Source organism: Prenolepis imparis, unplaced genomic scaffold, assembly GCF_030444845.1.
Source record: "Prenolepis imparis isolate NDT839.2.m4 unplaced genomic scaffold, iyPreImpa1.0 SCAF_8, whole genome shotgun sequence".
In the NCBI taxonomy this organism is placed as follows: Eukaryota; Metazoa; Arthropoda; class Insecta; order Hymenoptera; family Formicidae; genus Prenolepis; species Prenolepis imparis.
This window is the reverse complement of record NW_028141166.1, coordinates 13,315,501-13,335,641: the sequence shown is the minus strand read 5'-3', so window position 1 is coordinate 13,335,641 and position 20,141 is coordinate 13,315,501. Positions and strand designations below refer to the sequence as shown.

Genomic DNA, 20,141 nt, shown 5'->3' with positions numbered 1-20,141 from the left:
AATATTATTTTTCTTAATTTATATTTATATTCTCTTCTATCAATATATGTATATTTTAATTATGTTTAATGTGTGTATATGTATGTTGTATATATACATACATATATATATGTTAATTATGTTGATATACTATAATAAAATTAATCATAACTCTAAGATCTGCATTAAAACATACAGCATATAAATATATTTTTGAAATGTAGACTAATATTTAAAGTAACGAAGAAATATAATGTAGCAATACAAGAAATACACTGACATTGCAATTTGAGATTAGGCTAATCTCATGCAATGTGTTTGCGATTACCATTTCGCGTATATGTTAATAATTTCTTTTTTTATTAATTAATATTTGAATAATAAATCTTAAACCAATATCTTATTGAAATGAGTTGAAATTATTAATATAAAGATACACAGAGAGAATTTTCTCTTAGAATTCACCCTGAAAATCATGGTAATCGTGGGACAATATGGTATGAAAAGAATTTTATGAGAATTTCTCTGATTAATATGTATCACAATAAAAAATAATAATATCTACCCACAATATAAAATCTGTTTGATTAGTTTTACGTTTTACTATACAGTTTAGTAAAATTAATCAAACATATTTTATTGTGATAGATATTAATATTTATTGTGATAAATATTAATCAGAGAAATTCTCATAAAATTCTTTCCATACCATATTGTCCCACAATTACTATGATTTTCGGGGTAAATTCTAAGAGAAAATTCTCTCCGTGTATTATATATTTTATGAATATATAACAAATACTGGCCAAAATATAAAGAATTTATAATTTCTCGCTCTCTGAACAAAATTTAATTTGTTTCTTTGCCTTACATGTGTTTTGATAGAATAATGTATAAATATTAATTGGAAATTAATTAATTGTATATGAGCACAATTTAAATGAGTGAAACATTTTTTTGCACGACGCCTACCCTGCGTCGCACTGTCCTGTTTATCTTTGCACCCACGCAGGTATAAAAATATCCATTACTGTTTGTAAATAAATTAGGAACCGCAGTCGCGTCATCGTGACACGCTTTTCTGGATTTTTCGAGGTAACACTCGTGCACGCGCTCCAGTATGTTTCTAGTAAAATTTAATTCATATACTTTTGCTTTCCTTGGCAGATCCGAGTGCCTTTCGGTTTATTTCTGGATCACCGTGGTATATACACATAGCAACCATCGCTAAACTCTAGTCGCGGTTCCATATTAGTTTATTCCGTAATCGAATCGATCTTTCCGAAAAATAATTTTTAAATGTTTTTCGAAATTCTTTATTACAAATTACTAAATACCGTATTTCGTTTGGAATGAGTTTTTAAAAATATCACGTTGTCGATTACTTTATTAATATGATTCATAAAGCAATACATATAAAATGTTGCGTAAAGACTTATTCTGAAAGATATCAGAAGAAACGATTATTTGCACATTTCTCTATTTTCTTTATTTAATAGTATGTGATAATTCTAAGAGAAAATTTTCTCTGTGTACTTGAGAATTATTGGCTTGTTTTTAGAGAAACATGAACAATAATAAATTTTGGATGATGATTCATGGTGTTAAAAGTGTTTCCCGAATTAGATACGCGTTCGGATTTACAAAAGTTTCGCAGATTGACGTACTGAGTCAGAGTATTTAAATAGAAGAAAAGTCAGTGTTTTAAACGTCACAGAAACTAAAAATATATAAGCGCAATATATTCAAAAATCTTATTTACGATACAATTTTAACATTCCTGTGTTGTAAAATTAAATAAAACATAATTTCTCGTATTAATAATTTATTATGCTTATAAATGAGTTTTAACTTTATACGCGAGTATAATTTATATTTTAAAAGGTATACAGAGAGAATTTTCTCTTAGAATTTACCCTGAAAATCATGGTAATCGTGGGACAATATGGTATGGAAAGAATTTTATGAGAATTTCTCTGATTAATATTCATTACAATAAAAATAATAATATCATCTATTACAATAAAATATAAAACATGTTTGATTAATTTTACTAATCTGCCTAGTAAAATTAATCAAACATGTTTTATATTTTATTGTGATAAATATTATTTTTATTGTGATAAATATATTAATCAGAGAAATTCTCATAAAATTCTTTCCATACCATATTGTCCCACGATTACCATGATTTTCAGGGTAAATTCTAAGAGAAAATTCTCTCTGTGTATGAAAATGCATATTGTAATATTACATATGTATATATTATAAATTATAATAATATTTATAGAACTTTTCTGTTTTAGTTTATTAATTCACGAAAAAGAAAATATTTTTAAATTTTCTTAATACTTTTCCATTTATATATATATTTATATATATATATATATATATATATATATATATATAATACATATATATTTAAATAATTATTTTACATTAAATTATCATTACGTTCTTATTACGCGAGAAGGACACAGATATCGTTAATATATAAACAAACTACAATTGATTATTATTTTTAATGTTTATTTTTATTTTTTTACGTAGTAAGTTCTTACTACGTAAAAAAAATAACAAAAAATTTAATAAAATATAAAAACCAATCATGAAATTGCACAATATTATATTGATTTTTGTAATATATACATATATATTTTAGTTAAATTATTAAATAATGTTTTCTAATTTTATCATGTTTTTATCTCTGTGAAAAAGGTTATCTTTAAAAGGTTATCCTTAATTAAATATCAACAATTTAAATAACTGTAGAATAAACACATTAATCATAGAATAAATGATATTAATGCATATAGCTAACCAACAAAATGATGTTCAAACCTAACCAACCTAACTAATCGCGCGCACAGGAGAGAGAGAGAGAGAGAGAACATTTCAGTCATGAGAGTATGAGAGATAAAATATATATCTCCGATATACATACATATAATAAAATAATGATCGCAATGAGCAGTACATGCTTGATTATACGATCAAGCAAAAAACTTAATTAAAACGCGTGATTGAGACGATGAATACGACTAAGAAGAAAGACACGTGATATATTGTATCTCATATTACGTCTCGATTTTGAGAAATAATAACGCGCCACTAACCTGCCAAAGTGGGCGTCCAGGCATGGTGAATTTGCGTAATTCGTGTGCTTCTTCTCCGAAATTCCACGACGCGTTTAAACTTTTAACGACTCTCAGCTTTTCACCGACTCTTGAGTTGTTGAGCTGAAGCACAAAAAGAGTGCCCTCCATCGGTTGTGCTGCGTATATATACGTGATAGATGCGCGTCTATGTTGGTGAATGCGGGGGCGCCTCTGTATGAATCACTTATTCACCACTTACTTCAGACCGGAATGCGATCCATCGCGTGTCTACAGCGAGGGACGCACAGTGGATGACGCAGATGCGATGACGATCAATTAACGATTGAAATTTCATTTAAAATATGTAAGTTGCACTTTTTCATAAACTTTTTCAATTCTTACATCTTTCATCTCCTTTGTATCCCTTTAACAAATCGCGAGCGCGACGTTCCACAGGTTATATTCGAGAGAGAGAGAGAGAGAGAGAGAGAGAGAGAGAGAGAGAGAGAGAAAGAGAGTATAATATATGTTATTACTACAAAAATGTAAAAAGAAAGAAAACAATTATGTTTCTCTCTCAGAAACTGCACGCTACGTTTCTCTAGGTGTAACATTTTGCTTTATTCGTCCGTTTTAGACATTTCTCCGCTACCTTTTTTACAACGCGTTGAAGAAGAATAAAAATAAAGCTTGCTCCAGTTTTGCGAGAATTTCGTTACCAGTATTTGAATAACAAATGGACCAGTTGACAACGGTAGCGTGGCCGAGCGGTCTAAGGCGCTGGTTTAAGGCACCAGTCTCTTCGGAGGCGTGGGTTCGAATCCCACCGCTGCCACTATTTTTTTTTTATTCCCTCCGCGTGTGTCAACTACGCACCCCGCGTTCGCGGCTTCGCACTCGAGCTGCGCGACGACCGCGTGGGGTACGATTAGCGAAACGCAGTGGTAGCGTCTCCTTCGAAGGTCCAATGGGTTGCGTCGGCACGCGGCGCCGTGGTTCACACCTATTAGGAGTGCATGTAATGCAAATAGGTAAGCGCGTCACCGAGTACTGTATACAGGCGACATCTGTGGGAGCGAAGGTCTACTCTCTTCCAAAGGGGTTAAGTCGATTGACCGTTTTTACTATTGAAAAGAAAATATGTAATTGGAATTGTACATACATTAATCACTTTCACGCGCGTATAAACATTAATCAATATTATAAGTTAACTTGATTAACTATCTATCTCTTTGCGGAAAGGTAGGTAACTTTCTTACGAGACGTGTCACTATGAGACAATCTGGAGAGTGCAGCAGATTTATGACATAAAATATTATATGCACTATTCAAGCGAAGAATTAACCTATAAATGAAATGGTATAATTTTGGTTAAGATAAATACTTGAAAAGATTTATATAAATGTGTAGAGATTAAAAAGGCATAATTTTATCTTTTATTAATATCTAGAATTTCTTGTGTTTTGTCATATAGGTGTGATACACCATATGAATATTATCTATAGCGAGAATCATTTTTTAGGAGAGAACGAGGTGTAGATTTCAATCTACGAGATACGGAGCGAAGGAACGTGTACTCCTTACGGAAGCTTGTCCACGGAGTCTCAATGCTCTTGCAAGCAGATGGGATCCTGTTGACGTTGTTGTCGTCGGGGGCTCGCCATTCCTGCCCGTTTCGGTCAAAAGGGATCGTTATTGAACGTTTATGAAACGGCGAAGGGGAGAACGGAACGGCCGATGTAATAATAATCATGATATCGAAAAAAAAGGAGAACGGAAGTGTGCTCCGAAGCCACGTGGTATCCTGATACGGGTTTCATTCAAAAGATGCTACCACGGACCACGCCCAATTGACACGGTCTCTACAACTTGAGAGAAATCGCCGACCTGTCAATGCATCAAATGAATATCATTTCACGTCATTGCATTTTACAGATGCGTATACAAATTATTATTACTATGTATATTGCATTACATATTATATACTATGCATATTGTAATTAATTAATACAGCGCATATAATTATTACACATATTTCAAGTCTCATCTTGTGTAAAGTATTGCTTGAAATAAAAAGGAAACTAAAAATGTTTAAAAAATATATATATATATAATATGTATGTGTTTGTGCGAACAATCATAGGAAATATGTGTCTTATATTTTTAGCATTTTTAGTTTCCTTTTTATTTCAAGCAATACTTTATACAAGATGCAATTTATATAGTAATTATAGTCATATATGTATTAATTACATATAATGCATAGTATATATCTAGTAAAAAATTTCTTTTAAATTATGATATATATGTATATATATTTATATACTATATATTTATATTTATACATTTATAATTTATAATGCGATAAACATTTAAAAGAAATCTCTCACTAGATATTCTAAAAAAATTATATAAATTATTATTGGTATAACAATAATAAAAAAAAATCATTAGTATATCAATAATTTATTGAATTTATTATTCTTTGTAATTTTTTGTTTATATAGCGCGTTAAACGATCTTATAACAATTTTTCTCTTTTTCTATTCTTTCACATTATTATTATATAATAGTCTTTTGTGACATAGTGTTGTTTTTTCTAAATTTTATTTGAAGCTTCTTGCAACAGGTAGACGATCGAACGTAGATTGCTATCAGATATCATGAAAAATCGGATGATTTATTGGATGGAAAGACTAGTTATTGATCTAAGGATGCCGATATAAGTCGACTCCGTGGCGCAACGGTAGCGCGTCTGACTCCAGATCAGAAGGTTGCGTGTTCAAATCACGTCGGGGTCAAAAGGTAAAACTTTTGTCGAAAGACAAAGAGATATATCCGTTCTTGTCTCTTTTTTTTCCTTAAAATGCCAATCGCGTTCGTGAACGATGCAACATGTGAATATATATACCTTAAATCTTAAATATAGCCTTGAGCAAAGCGAAAGAAATAATCTTCATCGTGAAATAAATAAATTTACAATAAATTTTAGAATTTCGTAAGAACGTTGTTGTAGCTGCGACTACTAATTTATCGCTGTATCACGTGGGGGAAGAAAACAAGGTCGGAGCGTATGGAAACACGTGCGTTCTACGTTGACGTTTCGCAGACGCTCGACGCTTTGGCAAGAGATACATCAATATTTCTTTCTCTTCGTGTACGTGCACGCACATACGACGAAAATTGTCATCGTCGCGTCACATTTACGGCTTATGGCCGTTGTTCCTTGACCGCAATGAAACGCGGTGCGTGCTCACATCCCGCACATAGGCCGTACATTATCAGGACAGCATGAACGATGCCCTTTCTCCTCTCTCGTACAGTTGAGCGTCATTCGCGCGGGTTGTCTCATTTAGCCCCTCCTCGTACCAGGCTAGCACGCGAGACGAGGAAGTCTTATCTGTGTGGGCGCGTTCTTGTATTACCTATGGTACCTACTTTCGTCCGAAATGCTTTTCGTTCAACAGGATTGCATGTTCATATCGCGAGCGATTATAACGCAATATCAATTGCTAAATCAAAATCTTTTACATACTTTGAACGATATTCTATTTATTCATATATGTATACGTGTTGCAGGGTTCACTCTTCGAGGCTGAGGCTGAAATTATTGTTATCACGAAGCATATGTCTAAATGGAATAATCAATAGGAGTGAAAGGTGAAAATCTTTATTCATATTTATGGAATAATAAATATTACAAAAAAATCATCGTTAATACGTTCATTATATGTATATTTCTAATTTCAGGGCACCAATCAACGGATAAAAGCAAGGTACGAATCATCTTTTTGGATGTTTATTCTATCTATATAGTAATCTACGGTTTCCAAGCTGCCGTTGCTTACATTATTACGCCACACCCATCGATATATCACAATGTTCGCCAGACATCAGACATGCGTCACGTGGTCACGATGACAGAACGGTACAAGCGACTCCCTTTGAGACGACAATGAAGCTTAGCCTAACCCCGAGAGAAATAACCTTGATACGAGAGTTCGGACGACGGCGCGACGTCGAAAAAAAACCTCGCGCGTGTTCCCTCCCTCGCTCGTTCTCCACACGCGTTAATTTACACGTGGCCCGCGCGGTAATCTGCAGTCAACGGGCAGAATGGACATAATCAACAATTTAACCGAGCGGTAAGCAGGAACACAGGAGAATGCAGAAGCAGAAGGCATCTGCTCGTGACAGAAGCGACGACCACGTGCATGCATGTGCACCTCCCGTCACCTCCTGTTCGCCGTGGATCGGAAAGACACAATTTTGAGGAAGAGCCGCGCGGGCCCTAAGCGCGGCCACGACTCAGCCATATCCCATTGGTCCACGACGATCTCTTTCCACTGCTTATTGGTTCATTGACTCCGGAGTGGACGGAAATTTCGGCAGGGCTAGCGGGCCTGTGGCCGCCCGGACGGCGGCGGAATCAACTGGGCTGCGACCGCCTGTCAGAAGATACGCGCGCGACGTCGCCTCGAACGACCGCCCCGCGTAGCCGCCCTGAATGCCGTCGCCAGACCTTCCTCGCGGGACAGTGACACCGTTTTTCCCCAAAATCGGCATTAATAATACGCGATTCTTCCCCCCTCGAAGTCGTCGGCGATGTCGATCGCCGACTCCGACGGTCTCTCCAACCGGTTGCTCGAGAGCTTCGTCGAATCGTTATATATGGTATGCGCGATGTCGCGCGTTCCCTAGGTTTTACGAAATAACTCCGAAATGTAGATCGAACGTTATTACGTTTTCCCCTAAAATTAAAGCCACTATGTGTCGAAGTGGGGACCCGCTACCTGCAAAAGGGGCGATGTGTATGTATATATACAGGGTGACTCGTTGGTGACTAGAGTAAGCGACGATGTTAGTGAATCGCGGACAAAGATGCGGATAATGGAATCGTGCGATCTACGAATCGTGAATAAAATAAATTAAAATATTAATTATTAGATTTAATAAGCTCGTTGAGATCTTAGTCTTAAAAAATTTGTTCCATATAATGCATCTTTTTAATTGCTTTTTCTTTTTATCATAGAAGAAAGAACTTTATTATATATCTCTTGTATCTGTTTCTACTGTAAAGTTTCATGGTTTATGTCGAAATTTGAACAATTACGCTTAATTTATAAAAACATTCATTATATATTTATATACTCATATAAATATTATAAACAGAGATAGGTATATTTTGACAGTTGCGTATTCACGTCATGTCGCAAATCAGATCGATATTAAATTTAGCTGTAACGCGAGTTGTGTTGAGTCCGCGATTTTCAAACATTCGTCATGTATACTTGAGAGTATCACGTCGTCCTCGCGGATAACTTCGCGATACACCCTGTACATAATCGTGCGTATACACATAGGCCGGCAGCTTGTTGACGTTGATACTAGCGCTTCTATCGGTGGCGTCACGAAATTACAGGCGGCCGCATGCGTTCCTGTTGAAAAAATTCCTCACGGGCGAAAGTCAAGGTATGACGGAATATCGCAATCGACCGAGCCAGGCCAGGGGGGCCGGACTTCGAGGGACAGCCTCCCAGTGCGGCGTGCTTTCCTGGTAATAGGAGGGGCTCGGCGAGACAACCCGCGCGAAACTCTGTTCAACGTAGGGAGAGCGGACCACCTCGTATTGGCTCCTGTCGTCGCGTGTTGCTCGGATACCGTGGTGCTCGCATGCGGGATGTGAGCACGCACCACGTGCTCGTCATCGAGCCAAGCCGGCCAGACTGGGGTGACAATCGGCGGCGATCGGGCTCGTCGTCGCATTGCCGGCGAGTCGGTGAGTTCCACCACGCTTCTGCGCTATACAGCACATACGGGAGCTCCTCGAAGAATAGGTTGATCGATCAACGTCGTGTATGTGTGTGCGCGACGCACGTTATTCCGTATAAATCGTATCCCCGCGTCCGCTTGACTCCGAGGTAGTTTCATTAAGAATCATACCCGTAACGATGATCGAAATAATTTAACAAGTAGCAATGAAGAAATTGTTGATGATTACTGTCTCTTTCACAGTATAAAAACTGCTTCATATATAAAGCTAAAAAGATATCCAATGACCAGTATAAAGTTTTCTCTATTTGAATTTTATTTACGAGAACTATAATATAGTCAGAATATTTTACACATGTTCATTAACTACCATGTTTGATAGAAAATTTATGACATATCAAAAATTAGTTTATCCGTACGTAGGTTCTTCAGTTTGTACGAATAAGTACACGTAGCAGTCGTGGCCGAGTGGTTAAGGCGTCTGACTAGAAATCAGATTCCCTCTGGGAGCGTAGGTTCGAGTCCTACCGACTGCGTAATGTGGTGATAATTTTTTTGTCATTGCAATACATGTTTTTGCAATATTATAAAAAATACCGGAATTATTTTATTTTCATCTTCATTGCGTCCATCTGCGTACATATAGAAATAACGTGAGGCAACATTATTATCACAATTTTAATACACACAATTAATATATATCAAATTATAATATGACAATTAAAATGCAATATAAAATTTTAGTTTAAATATTTTGCATAATTGTGTAAAACTCTGAAATATATGTATATACATATATTCACATTATAGATAATTAATGTATAATTAACTATATGTCGTAAATTTTCAACACGGAATTTAAAATTCCTCGATAGTATAGTGGTCAGTATCCCCGCCTGTCACGCGGGAGACCGGGGTTCGATTCCCCGTCGGGGAGAATTTTCTTTTTATTCTTTTGTTACTTTTCATTTCTTAATATATTCTGCATCTAAAATGATCTCACTTGAATTAAACTTTGTAATATAGTTATATTCGTCTTGTGTGCTATTTTTAATATGTGCTTCGATACTATAATTATCTCAAAATTTCAATTCTGTTTATACATTTTAAGAATAATTTTTATAATCTTTATATTTATATATTATATATCATTAATCATTAATCATAGATTATATACTCAAAAATAACTCTAATTTATTTAGTTATATTATTATATTAATAATGTAATATTATAATACAATATAGAGGCAATCAATACACAATTACAAGTTTTAATATGAAGCAACTACTGAAGAAATTAATATTTTCAAGGAAAATTCAAAGGCGCCGTGGCTTAGTTGGTTAAAGCGCCTGTCTAGTAAACAGGAGATCGGGGGTTCGAATCCCCCCGGGGCCTTGTGGGGATCATTTTTGTCATTTTGAATTAGCAATAATATATATTTTTTTGTAGAACTATTTAATTGATAATATACACCTGTAAATATTCTATATGACGACTATAGAGAGATAACTTTATTAAGAATGAAGAGAAAAATCTATAAATTTTACATGAGCTGACAATGAGATGAATTTTATTTCAATGAAATAGTTACAGAGAGTGATTGTTACATAACATGTTTAATCGCTATACAAAATATTTGAGTATATTAATGTATGTGAACTCTCTTACTTATAACATCTTTTACAATAAATATCAGTGCGTTCGTGTTCTGCATTATATATGTTTTAGAAATATAATTAATAATAGTTCTTATCTTATCTTCTAATCTTTATATTTCTATTTCTAGGATTAGAAGTTGAACTTGTATCCATTTCCGGAAACCTTCACATGTGCTACTGATGGGGCAGATGAATAAGCGATTCCTAGCAAATTTTGTCGTTCCAGTTGCTGTTCTTGTCGCTGTTGTAATTGAATCTGTTCAGGTACCTGTGTACAGTTACTATTGACAAAAATCATACTTAACACATACACATATGATAATTATTTTTCTCTAAGCAAAATAATTTAACAGCAATTTTATTAATAATTTAAATATAGACAGGAAAAGGTAACATAATACGATGTTGTTATTAATATTGCGACATTTATTTTAATTTCTTCATTTATTGTTATTATTTTTATTTTGTCTATAATATAAAAATTACCTGCTCTGACTGAACTGCTTGTAACTGTCCTTGTTGAGCTTGTGCAAACTGTGCCTGTCGAAGAGCAAGCAATTGCGCTAATTGCAATTGAGAAATATTATTCGGTTGATATGTATGCAAATATGCTTGTTGTGGCTGCTGCAATTGCTGCGTATATGCTAATGCAATTGCAGGATCTATAGCATTAGCCTGATAAGCGAATGGTCCGGTTGCGGATGCTGCAAGAGTCGGATGTTGTGGAACCGCAGCATAGCCATTCGCGATAGTACCAAGTGGATAATATCCTATAGTTAAAAAATTTCTATCAATTCGTCGCAAAGTTATCAAAAAGTTAATTTTTCGTTTATTTTTTCTACCTTTGATTTTGTAAAATTTAATATATAAAAATTATATATGTTTTATACAAAGTTATTATAAAAAAAGAATTAAATACATTATGTTTTAGTGTACGAACCTAAGCTAGGATTTCTTTGGGCGTGCGCTAAACTTGGCAAAACTTTTTGCGCTAACTGAGGATTGCCGATGCTAGATGCAAAATATTGATGGGAACTCGGCCCACTGAATGCAAATGATGTTTGCGTTAATCCCGGTCGGATAAAACTGAAAGAGGTATGGTCAGAACTTCCTATTACATTCGGCTTCGTACTTTGAACCGGTGGTTCAGCTGTGACGAGATAACATAATGCACCGACAACAATCACGTGTTTCTGCAAATTACAATTTGTAAGATTAATCGAGATAATTGTGACATGAGAATAAATACGGTATTTAATTATTCTTTAACATGTAATAGCCAATAGCCAATAGCCAATTATAAAATCTTGAAAAAGAATAGTTTATATAAGAGAAGAGAGAGAACATTTATATATCATCAATTATCATTTAAAAAATGTTACATTTTAATTTAATTAATGTATATACACTAATTATTAAGAAGCAACACACTTCATAAAGTGTTAAAAAATTAATTATAAAATGATTAAAAAGCCTCTCTTGTAAAAATTACAAAAACTATGAAATGCAGAGCTAATATTTCAATATATTTGATATACATATAATACAAAATAATATACTTTTAAATATTCTCTTCATTATAATCTGTTCGTTACTTACCAACATTATGAAAATTGCAGAAATTACGTCCTAATGTGGTGATGTTCGTATGATAGAAGCACAGTATTATCGTCGACAAAAATCACGATGGTATTACGACGCTAAGAAATTCTGTGGGGAGCTATATACTACGGAAGCAATTGGCGTGAAACGTGAGTAGCATTTGATTGACATCGCATTTCAGTGAACACTTTCTCCAGGATATCAGTATTGAACAATTCGTGAATCGCAATCAGATGATAAATAATAATTTTCTCAAAATATGACAGTCAAAAATCATGAAACAATAAGGTTTGCGCAATATCATTCGTTTTTCCATTATAAGCAGAAATAGAAATTTCAAGTTTGTAAACTATTTTCATCAAGATTAAGATCACTGATAACGGAGAAAGTCGCTTTCAGAATGCTTAATGCGACAACAATGTCGTATGATGAGTATTAATTGCAATCAAGTAGACGATTGTGGAATGTTAAATATTTTATTGCTAACGGTTTTATTTCTCTATGTTACATGAAATTTTTATAAAATAGAATCACCATAGCGATATTGTTTGTACTACAGAAAACTTTAACGAGAATATTACTAACTTAATCCTGTTTTATCTATATGCCATATAAATGGCGTGTTAATATACTAATAACATTTTTAACACGATCGAGATTTTAAGTTTCAAAAAGTTGTCTTCATTTATAATACAACTGGTATTACATTTATTGCCATATGTATTACAAAATCTTACATATAATAATTTTACATAATAATCTTACATCATAATTGTATACCTAATTATTTTGACAATAGACATATGTTGAAATAGATAGTCTGAAAATATGTATCTTAATGGACAATGCTATGATTTTAATAATACATGATTGATGATTTATGAATTAATGGAGATTTGTGCGATGTTTCGAATTTCTCTTAATAGATCTCTTCATATGTTGGAGAAATATGATTGATAAAACATGCCCATAGCGCTAGTCGCAAATAATGCAAAGCAACTCCACCATGTTGCCAATCCTAAGATACCTCTATAAACATCTGTGGTAAAGATCTGTAACAAAAGAGATATATTCTTTTATATTATAAAATAATATAAAATATAACAAGATTTAATATTATCATGTTTTAAGAAAACATTATCTTGTTAATATTTTTGTCATAAATATTTGAGACATATCACCTGCTTTAATGAACTTAGCGCAAGTTGAAGTTCTTCAGCAGTTTCTATAACAGTCTTATCAGTATTATCATTGCTCGTGTGCGATAAGAATGACTTCGGTAATTCGTCTGCTGGACACTCTTCCTCTAGCGTGCCTTTTAAAATACCTTCCCAAGTAAAACCACCTAATTCAACACAGATACATCAGAAGAAACACAATTACATCATTACATGTTGTATTTCATAAAAAATATTTTTTCTTACCGAGCGTTTTGTAGAGAAATGTAAAAAATAGACACATAATTATTGGAACAACAAATTGTAGCGCAACCACACATAGATAATAATATACAGCTGCAATCTGTAATATATAAAATGAAACTCGTTTTTTATTAGATATTTACAGGAGCGAAAACTCTCTTTTTAATTAAGATAATTATTTTTATTATATGACATTGTAGTATACAATCATTATGACGCACCTTTTTCTGCAAATCAACATTAGTTATTCTACCAGCTTCTTTTTTCTGTATTTCTAATCTTTGAATGGCGAGATTTAAATAAGATTGTAAATATATTGGCATAAGTATCATCTTTAATAAAACAGCAACGACGATAATAATCAATCTCATGCTTTCAAAGCTTGCAGCTGTCATTCTGTAATAAAAATCTTTAATTGTTTTTTATATTTCTCTAATTTGATTTAGATATGTAAACATATATTGACTTACAATGGATCAGTCATACCGCTAAATATTCGAACAGTCAAATAATCCCTGCTGATAGGTGTAATCCATAAGCTCACCAATAGCAATGGTGAGACATAGCTGATATTTGCTATTAATAACAATAATTTGTGATCTCTATAATACCTGCAATTATTTTCGTATATAATAAATAATTAGCATTCAATATCGATTAAATTAAATAAAGTTTATAATATGATACCTTAATGTATCCCAATGCATCTTTGATACTCTTAATCCTGGGAAAGTGAATAACGATCCCAAGAGTCCACACCATATAGCGAGAAAAAACTTTACAACTATTTTTGAAGCTGGCCCCCTACATTAAATAATAGTCCTCCATTATTTATTAAATAACATATTAAAAAAATATACAATTTTCAATAAATCTAAAAATAATTATTAATTAATCTTCAACATCTATTATTAACAAATAAATTAATAAATAGAAAATTGTTTACTTTAAATTTTATAACTTTACTAAAATGTCTTATCTATTACATAAATAACCAATAAATCATGCAATAGATTTAAGAAAATTATTAGTAGTGATGAATTATGTAATCAACTCACGTGGAAGAAAGTCCTTGAGTATCTAAAAATCGAGAAGCGCTATAATTAAAACTTGTATATGCCTTTTCCAAGCCGATTTCCAACTTATTTTCATCAACTATAAGTACCATCATAGCAATGAGAAGGTACGCAAATCCAGTAACAATACATGTAGATCTTTCGCCTACACTTTCCTCTCCTTTAAAATATTGTACCCAAAGAGAAAGTAGCACTTTACTATAAATTATGTAAGGAATACCACATTCTTTGAAAAATATGAAATTTAACAAATTCTTTAATAAGGATTTTAATTCAAAGGATACAATGCAAAACCCAAAACTACCAAACACCACAGTACACTGAGATTAATCTCATCTTTGATTGGATATAAATAATTGTATACCTGTTAAACAATAAAAGAAAGAATTAAACAATATTACAAAACATATACCATATGAACTATAAAATAACATTAATTAACAGAAAAATTATTTAGAGAAAGATATATTTATATAAATATAGGTATCCATATATTAGATAAGCAATGATTAAATGAGCACTAACCTCTGTCAGTATATAAACAATAGTAGCATATAAAGAGAAATCCAACAGCCATTGATATTCCGTATAATATTTTAAATGCACAACATCGAGCGCAGTCACTTGTGCACTTTCAAGCTGGATATCTAAATTTCTAGGAACATGAAACACATCTCCCACTTTGCCATTCTCACTGTGTTTTCCTCTCTTTGGTTTTTCCTTTGGCACCCCAGCTAATGCTCTAAGTTGTTGATCTGTCGGATACAGATAGCGTGTCAATCTGTGTAAACAAAAAAAGAGTAATGATTTGAGACTTTATCACTTTAATATTATGCCCAAGATTGTTCCTTGTAAATATGTATGCAAATACATACCCAGTAGAACACAATAGCCACCTTGCGAAAGAAAAATGTGGACTTAACTTTTGTATAACACTGACCATTACAAGAGTGATGACCAATTGTGCTCCTAAAAGAGCCTGAAAAAAATTAACAGATTGTATGTAACACTCTGCCATTACATGGAGAGTAAATAAGAAACAAATGACAAGAAACATAATTTTAAGAAGTACATAGAACATACAATTTCCATATGAACACCGTGGATAAATTAATTTTATTGTTAAGATTACCATGTTTAATTGGACGTATTCTGACTGCTGACAAATTCTCACAAACAAGACTGCTCCATTGGAGAAACAATGTTTCGAAAAATTTTAACAGGTGCTGAAAGGAACAATGACGAAATATATCCAATTTGCCGCGAGTAATGTTTGCTCTACCATCTTAACATAGTCCGTCTCCGAGCTGGTTTTATAAATAGTTATAGCTTGGCGCATAATACCGAATGAATACATCAAACTGCCTTGCACATGGGATACGAGGTTATTTTCAGTTATCACCCTGTATCTGCAAATTTGCAGCGAAGAACAGAACAAATAGTGTCATCTGGTTAAGAATATCAGAGAACTGAAGGATATTATCATGTGCTGATTATATGATATAAATAATAAATTGAACAACATTTTTTATTTAAAAAATGCACACGTTATACATAAGTTAACAATTATTTTTCAAATTATTTTTAAATGCATGTAATTACTAATTATGTTAGTAGTTATTGTTACAGTTATAATAATTTTACGTCACAAAATTACATAATTATACACAAAAAGGATAAAATGTTTTGCAATGTGAAATATATACATATTTATTTCGCGTCTGATCTCTTTCTTGTACAATTATCGCTCTACCCGCAGGTAGACAATAATAGCAATAGTGCATATTGCGTAGTTATTTATATTTGGTCATCCCTGATAGCATATAGATTTCAAATTTTAATTTTTCAAAAAAAAAACAATGCAAAAAAATTATTCTTCTAATTCTTTTTATTATTCTTTTTCCTGTACATACATATATAGACAGAAATTACGGAAGAAAGAAAAAATATATATATTTATATTTAATTATATACACATATATTAGGTGATTTTTCCCCGAACCTTTTAAATTTAAAAAGTGAAAATAAAATAAAACGAAGAAATATTTTTACGATATCTTAATGCTTATTACAAAATCGATAAAATAAAATAAACAATACAATTTGAAAAATATAGAAACATTAATATACAAGATAAAAAAAGAAAACTGGCGATAAAAATATAACACAAATTATAATTAATTTTGAATAATAGAGGATGTTGGATGATTTATGTTGCAGAAAATACTCAGTAGATCATCAGAGAAATTTCCCAGAAACATATTTTCCATGCATTAATGAATTTATTTGCATCTTGGAAATTCCGAATCCTTGAGATTACGTAATGGTCAATATGTGATTCTCCAATGTCTTTTAAACAGGTTTCAAATAGTTTAATTAAGTATTGTCATTGTTAAGTATGTCTACATTAACAATGATGTAGCCATTGGGAAAATTATTTATTATCTTAATCGACAACCATTTGCCTTCTAGGAACACACACGTCATCATTTATAACCATGACATAATTTAATAGAGAGAGTCATTATTAGCACAATTATATAACCAATATAACAAAAATATATTAATTTTTGTTAATTATATTTACACATGTTTTAGTATGTTCCATGCTTTATAAAAATTAACAATAAGTATTTTATTTTAATTGAAGAAAATATTAATTACAAACATAAATTGTGATATTTTTAAATTGGCAATTTCTAAAAGTTGTAAATAAAGTAAAAGTATATACGCGTTGCTCAATTTACTTCTATGATAATCTATTAAGCAAACTTTCAATTTGAAATATAAACATTCTTTAAATGAATGCGGGTAGATGCGGGAGGGATGCGTAGAAAAATGTTTTTCACCCGTATAACGCAAAGATATTACAATTATTGCATTTTATTTTTAATTAAAACTTATATTAGAAAAATCGCAGAGTCTTGAAAGAATAAAAAAAAAACACATCACGCATAAAGATACACGCTAAAAGAAACTTAGATCTTTATATCTCTTCTCTTTTCAGAATGATTATATAATTTTATCGCTTTTTTTATCATATCTTTTCTTATAAATCCGCTTAATGACTTCTCGCGTCATTGCTTCTTTTCTCTTACAAACTATCTAGGAATATTATTTTGTCAACACGTATTAATCACCGATAACATAGTTTTAAAATTTTTGTTTCAGCTTGCCACTGCTATCAGTTTAACCTGTGGAAATACGTCCTTTAAAATTTAAACGCGGAGATGGAGGTATAAAACAATGCGTCCAACAGTTCGCAAGATCATATGCTGTGCAGTGCGCGACAAGTATAGACCGCAAATTAATTGCAGGTTTGTAATATATGTTCATGTCCGTTTTCGTGTCTAAGAAGACTGGTGAACAATATTTATTTTTATTCGCGATAATTCAAACAGTGCGATCAAAGATTCATGAACGTGCGTAATAAAATTTTAATATATCGATTTTTGTGAAAATTCGGGAAAAAATTTCGCGAAAGAATTTTAAACACATCATCAATTTTTTCATAATAATTCTAACATTTTATAATTCAATTTAATTCGACAATTAGTTAATTTGCATTTACTTAACATGTGAACTAAATCGAAGAGGGGGGTTTTTAAATGAAAATTATTATTCAACTTTATTATTCAAATAACAATTTCTTTCATTTCTAATTTTTCTTTACTTCGTAATAATTATTGATGAAAAAAACAAATTACTTTATAATATATTTTTTTTTTTTTAATCGTAGATAACTATGTCATTAATCAGAAATGACAATGCTATACAGAATAATACAAGTAGAATTTCATGGCCATTCGAATGCTATGATGAGTAACATCTAAATCAGATTAACAGATATAAGTTCGATCTACGCGTTTCATGCGCATTATATTTCCGGATACTCGTTTCTGGAATGTCAATAATTTTTATACAAAAATATATCTATGCTAAAAATGCATAACGCAAGTCTATCATAATAAAACTTTATAATTTACATTTTAAATGCACTTATTTATATTATATTTCATATATTTTACTGTTACATTTATTATTATATATTTTATATATTCTTGACAATGTGTCGCAATAAATAATATAATGATTATCTTAATGAACATTTCCCTCTCTTTTGTATTTCTTTATAATTATAAGTTTAATTCAAAGAACTATTTTATCATATCATTTTATTTTCCACAGCTTATCAAGCAATTATGTCGTTGATGTTGAGTGCACTACTACTCGTCACCTTAGCAGGGGCCATCTCTTCCGACTCTTTATTTATTCAAAAATGTACAACTAATTCGGAATGTCCATCAAGTCTTTGCTGTTTGCTAGGTTTGTGTCTTTTTTATCATATTAAAATGCTTTTTATATTCACATTTTTTACATTAATCTGTACTTTCAATTTATATAAGATAGCTTTATCAAAAAAATTATAATAGTTAAGTAGTTCACAAATGCCTTATATATATTATTATATATTTTAATTAAGGATTAACATCTCCACGATTTTGACAACAACGTGTTCAGTTACTGATATATTTTTAGGGCCTTCAAGATTTGCGGTACCAACTTGTATGCCATTTCAACAGAAGGGCGAACAATGCCGAGTAAACGCTGATACTGTTACAGCTAATTTGACTTATCCGAACGATTCGCGATCTTTAGAAATTAAAGAGATCCATTTCATCTTATGTCCTTGTGCAAACGGATTATTCTGCAAGCATGGTATCTGTAATTAAAAGTGCGTTTATCAATTTATTAAGTGTGATATCGAAAATATTGTAATAGGCGGAATTGTTCAGTGAGAAATATATTGTGACGAAGTAATTTTAGTTGCACATTTTTCAATCACTTGATCGTCATAATTAAAACACTATTCAGGGAAATTAATATATATTTACAATTAAACACAATGCGGTTAAGTGCTAATTGTAATTAATTAAAATTTGAAATAAAATTCCTTATTGCGATTAATATTTATTTATAGAAGTAGTATTTTCACAAGACATTTTTAAAAAATATTACATTTATAGTAATAAGAAATGTTTAAAAAATGTGATTGTTGAAAATAGGAGCATATATAGAGAGAAAGAGAATACTATTTTTATAATCCATTGAAATAACATGCATTTTACACTTTAGACACAATATAAATCTCAAAGTTTTTCATGAAATAATGATGCTATTCAATGGAGATCAGAACATACATTAAGTATGAAGATATCACTTATCATGTGACCTGACTTTAGACACACATCTGGAACATGTTTGGGATCGCGTACATACGTCGTGCATTAATCAAAAAGTATTAATTCTTTTAAACATCAGCGAAACATTTTGTTACATTTGTTGCATGAAAATTTTTATTATTTGCGATAAAAATATGAATAATTGCTTCTATTCAAATAATATTAAAAAACAAACACACACCTCTCTTTAAATAATATGTATTATAAAATATATATGTACATGTGTGTATTTACGATATAGTGTAATAATCTAAAAATTTTATAAATGTAAAAGTTAACTAATAGATTCAA

The 20,141-nt window shown here is 31.7% G+C and overlaps 4 protein-coding genes, 5 non-coding genes and 1 pseudogene across 10 annotated transcripts in view; 6 read left to right on the top strand and 4 right to left on the bottom strand.

The window, feature by feature from the left end:
• Positions 1-3,260, bottom strand: part of LOC145939922 (muscle-specific protein 20) — a 28,943-nt gene extending 25,683 nt beyond the window's left edge. The window contains exon 1 of the mRNA XM_083044565.1: positions 3,096-3,260. Within this exon, the coding sequence (XP_082900691.1) occupies positions 3,096-3,245 (150 nt within the window). The 5' untranslated portion in view covers positions 3,246-3,260. The remainder of the gene's footprint in view (positions 1-3,095) is intronic.
• Positions 3,261-3,578: 318 nt separating this feature from the next.
• On the bottom strand, positions 3,579-7,400 carry LOC145939315 (uncharacterized; annotated as a pseudogene).
• On the top strand, positions 3,831-3,912 carry Trnal-aag (transfer RNA leucine (anticodon AAG)). Its single transcript has one exon. It is a non-coding gene; the product is annotated as a tRNA-Leu (tRNA).
• Trnaw-cca (transfer RNA tryptophan (anticodon CCA)) lies at positions 5,807-5,878 on the top strand. Its single transcript has one exon. It is a non-coding gene; the product is annotated as a tRNA-Trp (tRNA).
• A 1,903-nt stretch (positions 7,401-9,303) lies between the features above and the next one.
• Positions 9,304-9,385, top strand: Trnas-aga (transfer RNA serine (anticodon AGA)). Its single transcript has one exon. It is a non-coding gene; the product is annotated as a tRNA-Ser (tRNA).
• Positions 9,386-9,714: 329 nt separating this feature from the next.
• Trnad-guc (transfer RNA aspartic acid (anticodon GUC)) lies at positions 9,715-9,786 on the top strand. The gene has a single exon. It is a non-coding gene; the product is annotated as a tRNA-Asp (tRNA).
• Positions 9,787-10,171: 385 nt separating this feature from the next.
• On the top strand, positions 10,172-10,245 carry Trnat-agu (transfer RNA threonine (anticodon AGU)). Its single transcript has one exon. It is a non-coding gene; the product is annotated as a tRNA-Thr (tRNA).
• A 146-nt stretch (positions 10,246-10,391) lies between these two features.
• Positions 10,392-12,193, bottom strand: LOC145939921 (uncharacterized). Of its 2 annotated transcripts, none has more exons than XM_083044562.1 (4): positions 12,108-12,193; positions 11,449-11,701; positions 10,995-11,278; positions 10,392-10,776 (listed from the first exon to the last, which is right to left on the bottom strand). In XM_083044562.1, the coding sequence occupies exons 1-4, from the start codon at positions 12,111-12,113 to the stop codon at positions 10,639-10,641; spliced, it is 681 nt and encodes a 226-aa protein (XP_082900688.1). In that variant the 5' UTR covers positions 12,114-12,193; the 3' UTR covers positions 10,392-10,638. The 2 variants fall into 2 exon arrangements, with proteins under 2 accessions (XP_082900688.1, XP_082900690.1); XM_083044564.1 differs by having other exon boundaries at positions 10,650-10,789.
• Positions 12,194-12,664: 471 nt separating this feature from the next.
• Positions 12,665-15,823, bottom strand: Emei (transmembrane protein 161-like emei). The gene is made up of 11 exons (XM_083044561.1): positions 15,740-15,823; positions 15,483-15,586; positions 15,133-15,388; positions 14,892-14,971; positions 14,590-14,805; positions 14,219-14,335; positions 14,002-14,142; positions 13,753-13,927; positions 13,535-13,631; positions 13,292-13,455; positions 12,665-13,162 (listed from the first exon to the last, which is right to left on the bottom strand). Exons 1-11 carry the CDS (start codon positions 15,740-15,742, stop codon positions 13,043-13,045), a joined length of 1,473 nt encoding a protein of 490 aa, XP_082900687.1. The 5' UTR covers positions 15,743-15,823; the 3' UTR covers positions 12,665-13,042.
• Positions 15,824-17,829: 2,006 nt separating this feature from the next.
• LOC145939314 (uncharacterized) lies at positions 17,830-19,575 on the top strand (the record flags this gene model as incomplete). The annotated part of the gene is made up of 4 exons (XM_083043546.1): positions 17,830-17,924; positions 18,367-18,395; positions 18,796-18,933; positions 19,147-19,575. Coding segments are annotated over 4 exons (456 nt in total), but the record flags the coding sequence as incomplete, so codon positions are not given.
• Positions 19,576-20,141: the final 566 nt, after the last annotated feature.